General features: G+C 44.1%; 1 protein-coding gene across 7 annotated transcripts in view; it reads left to right on the forward strand.

Annotated features, from left to right (window-relative positions):
• Positions 1–15,400, forward strand: part of ADD3 (adducin 3) — a 98,225-nt gene that overhangs the window by 68,884 nt on the left and 13,941 nt on the right. For 6 of the 7 annotated variants that reach the window (XM_027460909.3, XM_027460914.3, XM_027460911.3 and 3 more), the window contains 2 exons: positions 3,991–4,214; positions 15,110–15,248. In XM_027460909.3, coding sequence (XP_027316710.1) covers positions 4,020–4,214; positions 15,110–15,248 — 334 coding nt within the window. In that variant the 5' untranslated portion in view covers positions 3,991–4,019. Of the gene's footprint in view, positions 1–3,990; positions 4,215–9,695; positions 9,834–15,109; positions 15,249–15,400 lie in introns of those variants that run through there. The other variant, XM_027460916.3, reaches the window with a different exon arrangement.

A 15,400-nucleotide genomic window follows, 5' to 3' on the forward strand; every position in this document is an offset into this window, starting at 1 on the left:
AGTGTCAGATGGGCACGATCAGGGCTTCATCTCGCAGCCTACAAGGCACGGATCCAAGTTATTACAATTAAATGGAAACTTTTGTTAAATAAAACTTCTTATAGAGCTGCGCATCCTCCTGACAAAGGTGCCGTGCTCTACTTTGTGTCACCCAGTTACAGGTACAAAACACAGAACAGAAAGAGGCCAAAGCAGTGAGCCGTGTGAGGGCATCAGAGGGAGGCAGCATGCAGCCGGTTTTCTGCTGTGGTGGTGTCAGAGGTCAGTTCGGCAGTAAGTGGGGGAAGCTGGGTGACGTTAGCAAGTGCCCTGCAGCAAAGGCTTCAATTTTCTTTGTTTTACAGGTCCCTAAAACTATTTTCAGCGGAGATGGAGACTCATGTATAAAAAAAACTCGAGCACGCTGACTTGCTTTTCAGGGTTTCTTTTGCCCCCCATTGGAGGAGCTGAACCACAGGTGCCAAAACTGCTCCTCTGCGTGCTTTGAGTCTATTTGGCATGACAGCTTGTACAAGTTAGGCCAAAATGTGGGCTGAGATGTGCATCTCAGCTGAGCATGAATGATCATGTCAGCAGGAAAGAATCAGATCCTTGGTCAGGTTTGATTTCTTTGTGTATGTGTCCCTTCTAACCAGTCTAGATTTAGCCTCAGGTTGCTGCAAGGGCATGAGGTTTCTCATTCCCACCTGCATCTCAGGCTCTGTGACCATAGATTTCCCCAGTACAAACAATACAGCATGCATGGGAAAAATCACTGCTCAGGAAGGTGGTAGCTCGTTCTTGCTGTAATTCAGAAGCATCACTGGAAGGGGTGGAAGCCCAAAGCAGCCTTACAGCAAAACTGCTTTTCTCCTAGGTAAAAGAATGGCCACAGAAAATAAAAGTGGTGAATGGAGAGTGATAATTCTCTATCACAACTCATAGACTTCAACTTCTGGATTTTCTGGGGTTATCTTGCTTCTGTGTCGTTGCCAGTCCTGTGCTGAGAAGGAGGTAGAGGTTCTTAGATCCCCAGAAACAGAACATGTTTTAACAAATGACCCCTTTTTTAGAAAAAAAAATCAGTGCAAGATACAAATAATAAAAGAATGGCTGATTTGTTTGAAAGTTTTCCAGCCGAACAGTAGGGGTTATGCAAGAGTCAGCCTGGGCCCAACAGAGCAGGCATTGAACCAGGTCTTGTAGGAACAACTGGACCCAATACCCATATTATGTCCAGTAATAGAGGTTTTTGTAGCACAAGGACTTTAATGTTGTAATCTTAATGGCTAGAGGTAACAAACCAATCTGGCAGGAAAGAGGAAAAAACGAAGTCCAGAGCAATTAGAAAATCTCTTTTGTGGCTTTTGAGCCTTGCCAGCCACATTTGTGTCTTTTTCCAGATGAATGGGGTTTTCTGTCACTGTAAGGCGGCATTGTAAAGTAACGGGCTTGAACTAATTGTGTCCTGTAAACCTATTTAAAATAATCATAATAATAATAATCAAAGATTTTTGAAGCCTAGACATGCGTGCAGTTGGCCCAACCAGAGCCACGTGGGCTGGCACTTGAGCAGCAGCTTGCGAGTCGGGCTTAGCCGGGTGCAGGAGCATTTTAGCAAAAACAACTGGGTAACGCAGCTCTTCTGAGGGAAAAGTAACGAAAAGAAGTTGTTGGTTATTGCCACTTGGAGCAAGGTTCTCACCCTTCTGCATCTCTACACCAGTTTCGGCTACCAGCAGGTGCTTGAGGGTGTCTGTTCTGACCCTGATGGAGAACAGCTCTGGTCCTGAGCTCCTTGTGGCACTTGGAGACCGAGCTGGTAGGCTTGCATGTTCTCATCAGGGTCTGCTTTTTCTCTCTCAAACCCCACCATTTTTTGTGGGTGGAGGGAAAGGAACAACATAATCCATTGTTAGATTTACAAGGGTCTCTCCTGACCTTGTTCTAACCTGAACAGAGGGAGGTTGAGCTGTGATGCTATCCCAAGTGCTGTCCCCAGAGGTCTGTCCTTCTGCTTCAGTTCTCTCAGCTGGAAAAGACAATGGCTCATTCTTTAGCAAAACCTTCTCTCCTTTTGTACCCCTGTTTGTAGCACATTGCCCTAAGCAAAGACTTAAACGAAAAGGCATTAACTAATTACAGTCTGTAGTGGGAAATTCATGCACTGAATTTTTTCCCCCTCCCCAAATCCCCACTTCCTTGAAGCAAGCAGTGTCTCCTCGCCTTCTCCCCAGCATCCCCCAGCCAGCTGTGCGTGGCAGACTTCAGCCAGCAAGCACTGAGTGAGCTCAGCCATGGCAGAGCAGCCAGTGCAATGCAGCCTCCATAAAGAAACCATCCAAGTTCGTGGAGCTTGTGTCCAGGATGTGGATTATACGTCCCAGGAGACACTGTGTTCATCCAGCAGGCCTGGCACCCTCCTGAAAGCTGGGTGTGAAGCTGGATAGCATTGTAATTTAGTGATAGCCTGTAATATATAAGAAAATGGGGGATGTGGTTTTGCTGTGCCTTATCTGCGAGTGCTTTCCCTGACAGCTCTGTAGGTGCTGTCTAGCCGGGGTTTCACATTTTGGGGCAGTGCAGCAGTGCCTCAAGCCTTTCATGCTCGCGCTGCCCTGTGCAGCGTGCCAGCAGAGCCGGCTGGGCGCCACGGTGGGAAACTGGCTGAAGAGAAACCCACGTCCTCCTGCCAGCCCGTTTCTGGGGCTCCTCACAGGCAGGACGAGGGCTGGGGCTGCCGAAGGGGCTTTAGTGGGACTCTCCCCAAGTATCTCATCTGGAAAAGGTGGGAGGTTTTAGCTGCACAGCTCAGATCCGCACATTGGTTTGATGCCCATAGAGCTACAAAAAGTAGTCACAGTGACCCAAAAGAGGGATGTTTTCAGCCTCTGAAGGTATCATGTTGAAGCACATTGCTTACTGCTCTTCCCAAGCGATGTTCCTTCACATTTGGCTGTTCTGTGCATTTTTTATATACTAAAGATGTTTGCATGCAAATATTCTTATGTTAAGTACGTGACTGAATGTAGGTATTTGCATGCTAAAATGTATTTTCATAGTATCTCTTCCTACAAATCTTGCTTCTCTTTGTTCTTCAAACCTGAGAAAACCTTCCTCTTGGTGCCTGTTTGAGGAATGGTGTCCTCAGCGTGTTTCTGAGCCCAATTCTGTGTATGAAAATGCAGGCGTCGGATTTTCTGCTTTTGATCCGCTTCTGTTTGTGTTTACAAATGCTTATCAGTTTTTTTTAATGATGTTTTAAGTGCAAGACATGAAAGTTGTTTTTTCGTTCCTAATGTAATGAGCTTTGGTGAGAATCCTTGCTTACAATTGCACGCAGAGGAGACGAGCTAAAGCCCTGATGTCTGCAGCAGCTGAAGCTGCAGTCCAGTGCCACCCTTCTCTGCTGGTTTGCTCTCTTTGAGGATGAACTCCTAGCACAGGCACTGGCAGAGATATGCTAGCAGGCTGCGAATGAGCCAACAGCATTTCTCTAAAGTGAAGCTATGGGATGCTTCGGAAATGCTGTAATTAAGGGATGCCGTCGTTGGAGCTGGGAGGTGAGCTCTGAGCCGATGTTAAGCAGAGGCCCCGTCTTCTGGATGTGTTCTGTTGAAGTTCAATGCGTCAGGAAGGAGAAATACAATAAAAAAACATGTTGGGGGGTGATGAATGTGATGTAAAATGAGACAGGAAATGTTGTCATAAAATATATAGTGTGTATTTTGGATTTCATTATTTGTAATATTGTTCTGCTGTGGTTTTTATTTGAACTTGAATAGAGATGGTTACAAAGTACCAGAGGTCTCATTAATGGTTTTTAAACACTTTTCTACAGTTTTTCCTTAACTTCCTAATTATGGTAATTATTCACTTGTTTCACTCTCATATTAGACATCATTCTGCAGAGTTGAAGGGAACAGTTATTTGTGTCTGAACTTGAAAGTTGCATTCAAAATTTTCCATTTAATTGCTAATCACTCTTCCCCCTTTCTCACTTTCTTCCAGGTGAAGGCCATCATCCGCAGAGCTGAAGCATGAGTACGGATGCCAGTCAGGTGGTGATCACTACTCCTCCCCCTGCCACGATGCCTCACAAGGAGAGGTACTTCGACCGCATCAATGAAAACGACCCGGAGTATATCCGAGAGAGAAACATGTCTCCGGACCTGAGGCAGGACTTCAACATGATGGAGCAGAGGAAGAGGGTCACTCAGATACTGCAGAGCCCTGTGAGTAGGATTCGGGAGGGGGCTGAGAACTGAAAAAGGTTCTTTTCTCAGATTTCTCATTAATTTGCTGAGACTTAAAATAAATAAATAAAATTATGTCACAGTTAGCTAGAATAACTCTGGACTGTCTTATAAGAAGAGCCATGAAGCAGATTATCCAACATTTTGTTTGCATTGCTTTTTGTCTGTGAACAAACAGTCTTTATTGTGAGTTGGTTTTTGTTTTTTTTTTTCCTCCTGATGCTTTTATGGTTTTATGCTTCATTACAGCATTACAAAAAGATCTGGTTGGCTGCAGGGTACTTAATTAAAAACTTAGGCTCGGGGAAGAGAGTAAAGGAGTCACCGGTGAAATAGGAACAAATTACTGCATTGCTAGGAGTTCTGCTTCCTGGTTTGGAGTGTGAACCTATCATTTGCATCAGGAATGCTTTAATTAACGTTTTTAATGCAGGCTACAGTCGTTTAAATGCTAGACTGTGCATTCTTCTCGTGTACTTGGGGGCGATTGTACCCATACGTAGCCGTATTAGCACATCTCTAGTGGTTGTCTAAGTTCAGTACTTGTGTAGACTGCACGTAACACTTAAATCTATTGAACCACCCTCAGATTAGTTTTAATTCATATTGTAATTTATGCATGGTGTGGATTTAAGCTGATGAATGCATTAAAAAGTAATACTGGTGTTTTGAAGCCACGGGGAGTAAGAGCTGTGCGAGGGTGGGGGCGTAAGGTGAGTGATGCAGACAGCAGGGCGCAGTGGGGTTAAGCTGCTTCACGGATCCTTCCCTGCTCAGTTCCTCTGTAAGTTGGGGTGTTTCTTGTGTCATTTTCCTGAAGCTTTTCCATATGTAATGAGATTGCAAACAGCTGTTAGTAATCACCCTATTATAGTCATCCATGAATAACAGGATTGTTTGCTAAAGTGTTGTCGTGGAGTGCCTCTTGGATCTGTGCGTTGCTCTGGGTATAATGTGAACCTGTTGACTAAGGAATTTATTGCTTTTGAGTCCATTTGTGCAAGTTTAGTTCTGCAGCCAGCCTCTTTATTATAAAGAAAATACTCCAAGGAGGTATTGCATAATGCTTTAATCATGATAAAATTATGTTAAACACTCAATTGTAAAATGTGACCAGCCTGCTCCTTCCTGTTAAAATACTCCCATTAAAAGTAGCCAGGACTCACAGCAAAGACTAGATAGATCCTCGGCCTGTTTAGAAAGGGCAGGGTAAAAATAAGTTACAGAGGTCTTGTTTGGGCTTGTGTTTGTGGCATTCCTGGGTTCTTCCGACAGAAGCTTTGAGTCTGCTGGGCGTAACTATTTGCTTAGCATTCAGGGGGACCATTTGCTGCATCTGCCAAGTGTAATAAATGTCTCTTTGCTGCAGTCTCTGTTTTTTTTAAAGAGGTGAAGTGTTATCATGCAGGTTTTAGGAAGGGATGAGGAGGTGCTACCTCTGAGTCTAGGTAACTGTTTTAGCAGACGGCTGGAGGACGAAGAGCCACCAGGCGGTTGTTGGTGTCCTGCTGCGGGAGAAGCTGAGCCCAGCGCTTTTGGGAAGTGACTGCTTGGAGCTGCCAATAAGTTGCAAGTTTTTGTTTTGCAAGGGAACAGTTGTCCAAATAAGCCAGGGGCCTGCTGGCTGGGCGGCTGTTGGCATCTGGCAGGGAGAAGATGGGGACATGGAGCCGAGTGTGTGAGCAGGCACGGAAAGAAGGTGCCTGAGCTACCAGCTTCCTTCTCGCCATGTCTCCTTCTGTCGTCTCTTCTTGAAATAGAAAGCTTGAAGGAATGCTGCTAGGGTTTCTCTTGTGAGGAAATAAAAGCATTTGTAATACAACATCTGTGACTGAACATCCATCAAGTGAATTTCATAACTGATTTGGAGATAGAAACTGCATTATTTCTTCCAGAGTCTGGCTGCAATGTGACACAATGTTCTTGAGAGTCTGAGAGTCAGGACTGAAAATTATCATCTTGTTTCCTCATAAATACAGTATTTTTCACAAAAGTACCAGAAAGCATTTGTCTTCTTACTTGTCTGCCTAATGCAGGTCCAGGATTGCATTGAGCATGCTTTTGTTGTACAGCTACAGAATTACAGAATATTAGAAGATTGCATAAGGCTCCTCTGGTTTACTCCAGTTGACGAGTAGGAATTGGTTTGAAGGTGTTTTGGAAGAGGAGGAAGAGAGGTTATCAGACACAGTTTCATGAAGAGTCTGCTCACTGGTAAATCTTCACCCGGTCTTACATGTTGATGTATGCACTCAGATCGGAGAAATAGTCATTGACTCATCTTCTGGCAAGTATCAGTAACTGGAGTGTACATAGCAAGGATAATGCCTTTCTTTTCTAAAAATATATGAGCATGTATGGACTTGAGGTGAGCTTGAGTGAAGACATACTTTCTCCAAAGAATTACGGTATAAACCGAAAGGGTTAAGCACTGCCACACAGGAGGAAGCTTTGGTACTCATATATTGAATTAACAAGCCTTTTTCTTTGTTCCCAGTAGGAAAATCTACATCCCTCAGCAAGAAAATAAATTAGAGAATATATTTCAGGAGCCACTGTATATTTTGAGCAGTGTGTGTTATTGTAATGGCTACAGCCCTGACCAGACACCCTCAGACATCAAACTGCTGCATCTCTCTGATGTGCCATTTGATGCACATATTGATGTGCAGTCTGACTGCTCCTCTCTGATGTGCAATTTCCCTTTCCTAAATTAAATAATTTAAAGGCTACCGAAAAGCTATTCTCATTACCTCTGATGTTTGTTAATGTCTCGGAGCCTGTTTGTAATAACTCTTAAACAAATCATAGGAGTTTTGCAACGCTGCCCACGAAGAATCTCCTGACATTATCAGTGATTTCTCAGGCATTTGCCTGATGCTGTGTGTAACCCATGTGCGTCTGAAGGCCTGCACAATCTGATGGGACCCATATGTGTTGTTCTGTGTCTGTCTGGTGGAAAGAAAGTACATTCAGCACGGTTAGCCATGTCCAGCCTGATAGGATGTGGAAGTACCACTGGCCATGGTTTTAACAGAAGAGCATTTAGGTTTGGTTCAGTAATGTCTGCAAGTTCAGAAGGTCTGGGTACTGGGATTACTTTTAAAGGAAAGGATACATTTTTGCACTAGACTAATTTCATTGCTTTACATTGTGTCTGAGATACTTTACCTGTAATAAATAGGAAAGCTTTTTCTTTTTTTTTTTCAATTTTCATGGTTAACTCCAAAACTAAACCCCGTTTTGTTATTTTACAGGCTAAACAATCATATTCTGCTTATACAGAATAACTACTTTCAATGAGTAAACGTCTATCTGCTATATCATCAAAACCCTAGTTTAAGATGTGGTATGCAAGTGCTCCTGGCCTTCCTTTCTTTCTGGCATTTTGCTGGTGCCCTTGCCATGGCAACTGAAAGCTTCAAAAACACTTTTTTATTATTAAAAAAAGAAAAGGCATGAAAAGCCATGATTGCCCAGCTATCCTGTGTGGAGACGGAGTGGTCACTTCATTATTGCGTTGTGGGGGCCTGTGGGGCACAGCAGCTGCCTGCTTGCTGAGTAGGGTCAGAGTGGAAATGGGAGAGGGTGCATAAATTTACTTGGCATATACACAAAATAGAATTAGATCTATTTCATAATTTCACTATGCAAGGAAAAAGTAGTTAAATTTTTGTACGAGGCAACGAGCTGAATGGTTGAAACACACAAATGCCTGGCTATTGGCATTTAAATGCCAGGTTTATGTTTTGAGCTTACCCAGGAACGTTTCTTGTGGCTCATCGAGGTGCACGGAGCATGCCCTGGCCGTCTTTGCCCATGAAACATGTTTGGTTTGAGGCTGAGAAGCAGCTTGCTCACAGGACCTCATCGCACTTCATTTTATTTCTGTGCTGGCTGGGAGCACTTATCAGGCCCCTGCGGCCCCGCAGGGCGATGCTGCTTCAGTGCCGCTGTTGCATAACAGCAGTAATTCGCTTGTGCCCGTCTGTAACACAGAATCAGTTTCCTTACGGTTAGGTTAAATGTCCTTCTGTCCCTTGTCTGTCCTTCCTGCCCCTACATGTGCCTGCCCCAGCTGGTCCTGCCCAACCCGGTCCCGCTTGGTGGCTGCCGTAGCATGCAGGACATGGGCAGACTTTTCTCCTTGTAAACAAGCAAATAAACCCACACTCCATTTTTTTCTGGCTATGTTTTTTTTTGTTTTTTTTGTTTTTCCAAACCATCAGTTCAGAGATGAAGGATAGTTTTGTGTATTTACTTTTCCCCCCAGGTTTTCCATTTGTCTGGCTTGCTTTGCTCTGTATTGGATGAACATCCAGTGTTTTCACAACACCGCTCCCTTTTGAGGCAGTTTATTTTTTTTAAATACCAAAGTCCATTCAGTTGCTTGTGCATTTCAGCTTACAGGGCTCTTTCCCCATAAGTTCAGAAGCCCTGTGGGTCCTTCAGGAGGGCTGCCCACCTCACCCGTGCCTTGGGGCCCCTGGCTGCACCAGCTTCTCGTTCTGCAGCTCCCTCATCTGGCTTTGGGCGTCTCTGACATCTTTGTGGCTTTCTGCTGGGGAGGTGTGGACGTTTCCCCTACTCTCCTCTCATTTAAACTTTTTTTTTTTTTTTTATCTGTGCTATTCTGCTCTGTTATGTTAGAAATGAAAGTTACCTTTGACTCCTCTCTTCCTCCCATGTTGCTGCTTTCCATTTAGTTTGAACTCAGGTCTTTCGTTAGATAAAAGTGCCGATGTTTTCCGGATTGAATCAATAAACATGTATTTTTATTTCTAATCTTCCTGTTGTTGAGCTGCTTGGGTTTGGGTTTTTGTTGTCTTGGGTGGGGGTGGCGTGGTGCAGATCCTGCTGTAAGGCATCAAGTCAGTCTGGTGAGCGAGCAGGAAGAGGGGTGGCCAGTGCAGCACAGGTAATGAGTGACAATTAAAAGGACCTGTGCAGCTCTTCGCTGTGCTCACTTTTAAGTCTTTTTTTTTTTTTTTTTGACATTTTCTTCCTGGAGACAAGTTATTAAATAATCCTGTGCTTTAGCATGAGTTCCTAACAGCACCTGGGAACTCCTAGAGAGCAGTGGCTGCTGGCTGCAGGATGCGCCCTGCGCTGTGCTCTGGTCCTGGGGTACCTTTGTACCCCTCCTGCAGGTGTTTCTTTGGGAGCGCGGCCCCGGCTGGCATGGAGCAGGAAAAAACAGCCCACACTGAGCCAGCTGCAGGTCTCTTCTTGTCCTTGGGGTCGCTCAGGCCAGTCCAGATACCCACACACTTCCTTACAAGTAAAGAGATCGTCGCAGCTGTATCCAATTCCCCACACTTATTAATAAGCCTGTTTCTTTCTGCATTAACACCAAAGCCTCTCTTACTACTTTTTTTTCCCTCCTAGAGTTCACAAACACTTGTTGCGCTTATCTCCTCCTTGCAAGCCTTTACTCAGTGGCGGTTTTTTGCGGCCAGCTCCACCCTTCCCCACTCGGGCACGGGTTGTTTGTATCTGCGCGGCGGGCTGGAGGCAGCCTGGTGCAGAGCTGCTTTCGCCAGCTGCTCTCGGTGAAGCTTTTCCTCCCTGGGTGCTGCGATCGAGCACCAGAGGCAGGTAGGGTGTCCGTGCTCTCCGGAACAAAAAACACCAGTTAAGTTTTAAATTTTTTTGTTAATTGTAGTGATTTGGCTTAGAGACTGTGGGTGCGTTTATAGATAGATAAATTGAATTATACCCTGTTAAAATATATATAAATGCTTTGGTCAGAAATGGGCAAAAGAGACTAAATGGATGTCTTGAATCTTTCTGCAGCTTTTAGGCTAATAGTGCTGTTACTCAGTGTAGGGATCTCACAAATCTTTTCTAGCTCTTTTCATGTAGGCTGAGGTACCGAACAGTTGGGACCTTGCTCTTATTAGCCCTGATAGGAACATGTGCTTTTTCCTCTTTGTAGTTTGCTGTGGTGTGGGGTATCTGCAGGTAACCTGCATGTGAGCCATTTCTCTGTCCACAGGGGAATTCTTTTTCTCTTCATTTTGTTTCTATTTCTGTTGAGCAGATAAGTCTCATCATATACATCCTTAAATCAATGGTAAACAAACAAGAAATGACATAGAAAGATACTACTTATAGTATAAGCCTAAATACTTATGAGCCTGCGTGCTTCATGACATCCTGAGAGCTGTCTGCCAAGATGAAGAGATTAACAGAATTTTTGTAGTAAAAAAATATCTAGCAGAGAACAGCGGGGCTATAGGTTATTCTAGCAAGCTAGTTTTTCTAGTTGTCTGCTTCTGTTGACTGAAAAATACCAGCTGTCAACCAGTTGCTTTGATTCTTAAAAGCCCCAATTTACACTGTCAGCTCATACGTGAGCTAAATGGGGGTGAATGAGTCAGAACCAAAGCCTGCAACTTCGCTGCTGAGTTTCAGAGAGCCCTTGCAGGTGTAGGCTAAAAGACTTTTGCATCTAAGCTGCTTGAGTTTGTGATGTGCATTTAAAAGATGGTACCGTGCTCTGAGCTGGGGTGCCCTCTGCTCGTCCAGGTACTGTGGCTTCGAGAACAACCTCAGCTGGTACTCGTAGAAGTTGGGCTTGCAGCCGGTGGCTTGCCCAGGTCAGATGGGGAGGTTGTCCAGTGCCAGGTGATTAACAACTCTAATCACCCTGCTGCTGGCCCTGCACCTTGTCTGAAGAGTGGCTTTGCCTCCTTTCCAGCGGCTGTCCTGGACCCAGCTTTGATACCAGGGGCTGTTTTCTGTGCAAACTGTCATTGGGATGCTCAGAGTACTGCTCCAGCACAGAAAAGATCTGAATCCCAGAGCTGAACCTTTCTCCTTACTGAGTGCTGCTGAGCATACAGCTGAACAACATAAATTTGTCATTCATCTGGCACTACATTTTTTTCCTGGGTCAGCATTTTCTTGTCAAGTACTACATCTGAAATTACTAGCGACCTTTCCACTTGAAAAATTGCTGCTTTGTGTTGGAGAAAGGCTTTTGTCTCCCTTTGGAAGACACCCCCTGTAGGATGCCTCTTGTGGGCACAGCAGCAGTGCAGTGCCAGTGTTACAGCCCTGTGAACTGCAGCAAACCAAGCCGCTGGGGCTGCAGATGGGTTTTCAGAAGCAGATTATTGCTACTGAATGGGTTGGATCCCAAAATCAGAGCCCTGATTTACAGCAAATGAAAGCACCAGTAAATGTCATTCATTTAATGGGGAATAGCTGAGGTGAATAGCTCTCTAGAAGGTGGTGATGCCCCTCCTGTGAGCCTGTCAGGAGCAGAGGAAGGCTGTGTCAGCACGGTGGGTGATCACCTACGGGCATGCAGCGGAGCACGTGGAAATGGGAAGAAGCCTAAACACAGCAGAGGGGAGTACTACGGGTCTGTAGGCGTGACTGGAAGGTAGGGAAACATGCCTAAATATGCGTGGAGGAATGCGTGTGAGTCACGAGCGTGACACTGAAGGCTGCTGTCTACTAGATAATGTCACTGTGCACTGGCATGTAGATAAATGGCATACCAAATTTTATTTGTATTTCAACATACCCACACCTGCTTTGTTCATCCCAAACCACCGTGTTTGCTACTTGCCCAGGGTTTTACCTGTTGTCTGGTATTTCTGAAATTACTTCTAAGGAAAGTTTGTTGTGTTATGAGCGACTTTATTAAACTATAAATCCTTATTTGTAGTAGTGTTAGTGTGTAAAATATACTCCTGTTAGCACTGAAGTACAAAACTGAGAGCAGGAGAATGAAAATAGCATGATCAGAAAGCAAAAGAATAAAAATACAATATAAAATAAAATTGTTCCATCAAAAGCTGTCCGAAATACATTATCTTTTTTTTTCTGCAATAGCAGTAATATTTCTCATACAAGTTGGGGGGAAAAAAAACGTCTGGGTATGACTAATAGGAATTTACTGTGAATGTTTTTGCAGATCCTTTCTATAGTCCTTGTTGAATTGAGAGTGATTTAATATAACACAGATAACTGTTTTTCCCCATCTCCTCCCAAGCAAATACTGACATAAATTTCATGAATTCTGTCTTCTACATGGCCCCCATGAGACTACAAATGTGCAATTTCCTTATATACAGATTATAAACAAGAGTAGAAGAGTATTTCAGCCTTCCTGAGTGTGAAGTGGCTGAGCTTTTGTGCAGGGGCCTCTTTCAGGAACATTTGAGGAGTAATTGCATGTCTTGGAATGGCAGAGCCTGAAAATGAGGGTTAGTATTACTTGTGGGTGAAATATATGGGCCAGTCGTTGTCTCTGCTATCTTAATAGATCACAGTAACAGGAGGAGAAAATGCCATAAAGCTGTAGCCACATTATGAACCATTAGGAGAAAACAGCTGGTTCTGGGAAGTCTGTTATGGCAGGGCAGCAGTTGTGTTGTGAAGCTTAGGCAGAACATGAGGTGAACTGCCACAAAATCTCTTGCTGGTTTATTTTCTGAGGTATTTTCTTTGTTTTAAAGCTTTCAGTAACATCAGGAATATGATGTGCAAAGGGATAGGAAGCACCTCTGCTATTTTACACTTCTTGTGCTTTCAAGAAGGTTGGTAAAGCATAAAGATTGGTCCTCAGCTCCTTTCTCTATGCAGTTGTGAGCTATTTGATCACCAAAATCCTTTCTTCTAGATATGCGATACATCCCAAAGTCTTATACAAAGTTGCATTCATGTCTGAATTTCATCTGGCTGCAGTGACAGAAGTGCTCAGGGCCTGGTCCCGACCTGCCTCAGCATCTCCTCCAGGTTGTCACAAGCGATGCTGACTCTCCTGCTTCCTGGCCTTGCAGTTTTGGAGTTTGTATTTCCAACTTGTTCCCCTGAGATACAGCAGTGTGCATTAAACACTCAGAGCTGCACTTGGATTTTCAGAGGAAATTGGGCTTGGAGTATGTAAAAAGCTACTTGCTGCTGAGTGCTCTGCAGATCAGTCCCTGGGCATCTCAAAATGAATGTCCCAAATTAGTGGAATCGTCTGACCTCTGCCTCTTTGCTGTTCTGTGAAAACGGTGATAGCGCCCTGCTTCACCTTAAAGGCGTGTTTGGGGGATTAGGAAGTCAGTGCTTCAGAAGCATTTGGATTTACAGTACTTATCTGCCCCAGAGAAAATCTTGTCAGATAAGTAATAATTGTTATCGCAACAGGGTCTGAACAGCATGCTGAAAAGGCACAGGGCCACGTGCTGAGCCGTGATGAGGAAAAAAAAAATACTGAATTTCTTTTCTAGTGAGGACTTGCCACTATGTGCTATGTGAGGCAAAGGGACAAAGCAGCTGTGGTAGAATGACAGGCTGTGTGCAAGGCAGGCAGGGAAACATCACTGAGAGCCTGGCCTCTGGCGCTGTGGGCTTTGCAGCCATGTTAGGGCCAGGGATTGTGCTCGCAAAAATCTGGCTTTGCCCATGTATCTTCAGGCTAGCAGGGAGCTGGTGAGCTGTTCTGTGGGCATGCTGCGTGCATTTGGTTTGCTCTGAGAGACCTGTGCAGCAGATCACTGAGTAGTCAGTCCACACAGATCCTTAGAGGCTTTTTTTGTGAAGAACTGGTAAGTCTCAGGTACACGTGATCCTGACAAAATTACTTGGAGAAAAAGAGCACAGGTGGCTGTGCTTGAAAATTAAATGTAGTTGTGGATACCCAGCCGAGAGGCCGTATCAGGCAGAGTCCTGCAGATGTTTTGGGGGTCTGGCAGCAGCACCCTGTTCATCAGCAGTTCTGAGTATACAAGACTGTGTTATGAAACTGGATCTTTCCCAACCAAGTTGGGTGTTTTGGAGGAATGAATTAAAATTCAGTGAAGGAATTGTGTTTGCCTTACAGAACTGTTTTCCTTTTTAATTGAGACTAAATACTCTACCAAGGCAGGCAAACTGAAAGGAGCAATTACATAAAGGGAATAGCCTGGAGTTATAATAGGAGTCAGCTGCGTTGTACAGACACCAAATGTCTCTCTGGAATGAACCAGCAAGAGCATTCGCCATACACCTAGCTGGTGGTGTGTGCAGCCCTGTGTGCTGCGTGTTCAGACAAAAGCTCGAGGATGCTGCCAGAAAATAATGAGAGGGTTAGAAAATATAACCCGTAAGGAAAGTTTGAAAGAGCTGAATTTATTTCATCTAGAAATGTCAAGGCTGAAGTAGTCCTAAAACAGGCGTTTGTTAGGAGTAGTGGTTCGTCTGCCTTCTGGAAAGAACAGGCTTTGTCCACAGTGTTAAGTATATTAAATCTGATACTGTGAAAACTGCTTCATAATGTATTCTGCATGAGTTTATCTTGTTGGGGTTGTGGATATTTTATACTGGGAAAAGAGGGGAAGGGCTTTTCCCTTGAGGAGAAGGAAAGAAATAGGAAGTGACCTCCTGACATTCCTTCTAGTTTTTGCGTGTCTGCGGTACTACTTCAGCGTGGATGAACTCCAGTTTTCCATTTGTTTATAACTTTATCAAATTTGGATGGATTTTCAGAAGGATTACTGAATTTAAAAGAAAAAATATCCAGCACTAAAAGCAACATATCCTGGTCAGATTTCAACTATCTCTTCCAAAACATGGAGTGTGCTTTAATTGTTGATACAAACACTGTTGTTAGCATTTACAAAAATATATTTTACCTTGTGTTCTTCTAGGAAATAGTTAACCCTCTGTGACCAAAAGCCTTCCCCCTCAGCTCCCCAAATTGCCAGTACTTAGGATACAAAGCTTAGATCAGATGGTGGAAGTCTGGTGAGGTTATAAGCAGCTAAAAACAAGGTCTAAGGGGAAGTGTCATGTAACATTAATAACAGGCAAATCTACCAGCCCCACCTATAATAATCTTTCTTCTATCAAATCCAGGTTTCCTTGATGATTGTCAAATGTTTCCACAGGCTTTTAGAGAAGATCTGGAATGCCTTATTCAAGAACAGATGAAGAAGGGCAATAACCCAACCGGACTGCTTGCGTTACAGCAGATTGCTGATTACATTACAGCAAGCTCTTTTGCAGGCTTTTCCTCATCTTCACTCAGTAAGTGAGCTATGCATATAATGGACCCTTTTTCTCTTCACTTTTATTATCACCAGTGGCTAGCACTGCTGGGATCTCTTCTTTATCTGAAAAAAAAGTTTGTCAGAGCCTGCTGAAGCTGTGAAGTAGTACAGATGGTGGTCTTAACTTTC

Source organism: Anas platyrhynchos, chromosome 6 (assembly GCF_047663525.1).
Source record: "Anas platyrhynchos isolate ZD024472 breed Pekin duck chromosome 6, IASCAAS_PekinDuck_T2T, whole genome shotgun sequence".
NCBI classification, from domain to species: domain Eukaryota; kingdom Metazoa; phylum Chordata; class Aves; order Anseriformes; family Anatidae; genus Anas; species Anas platyrhynchos.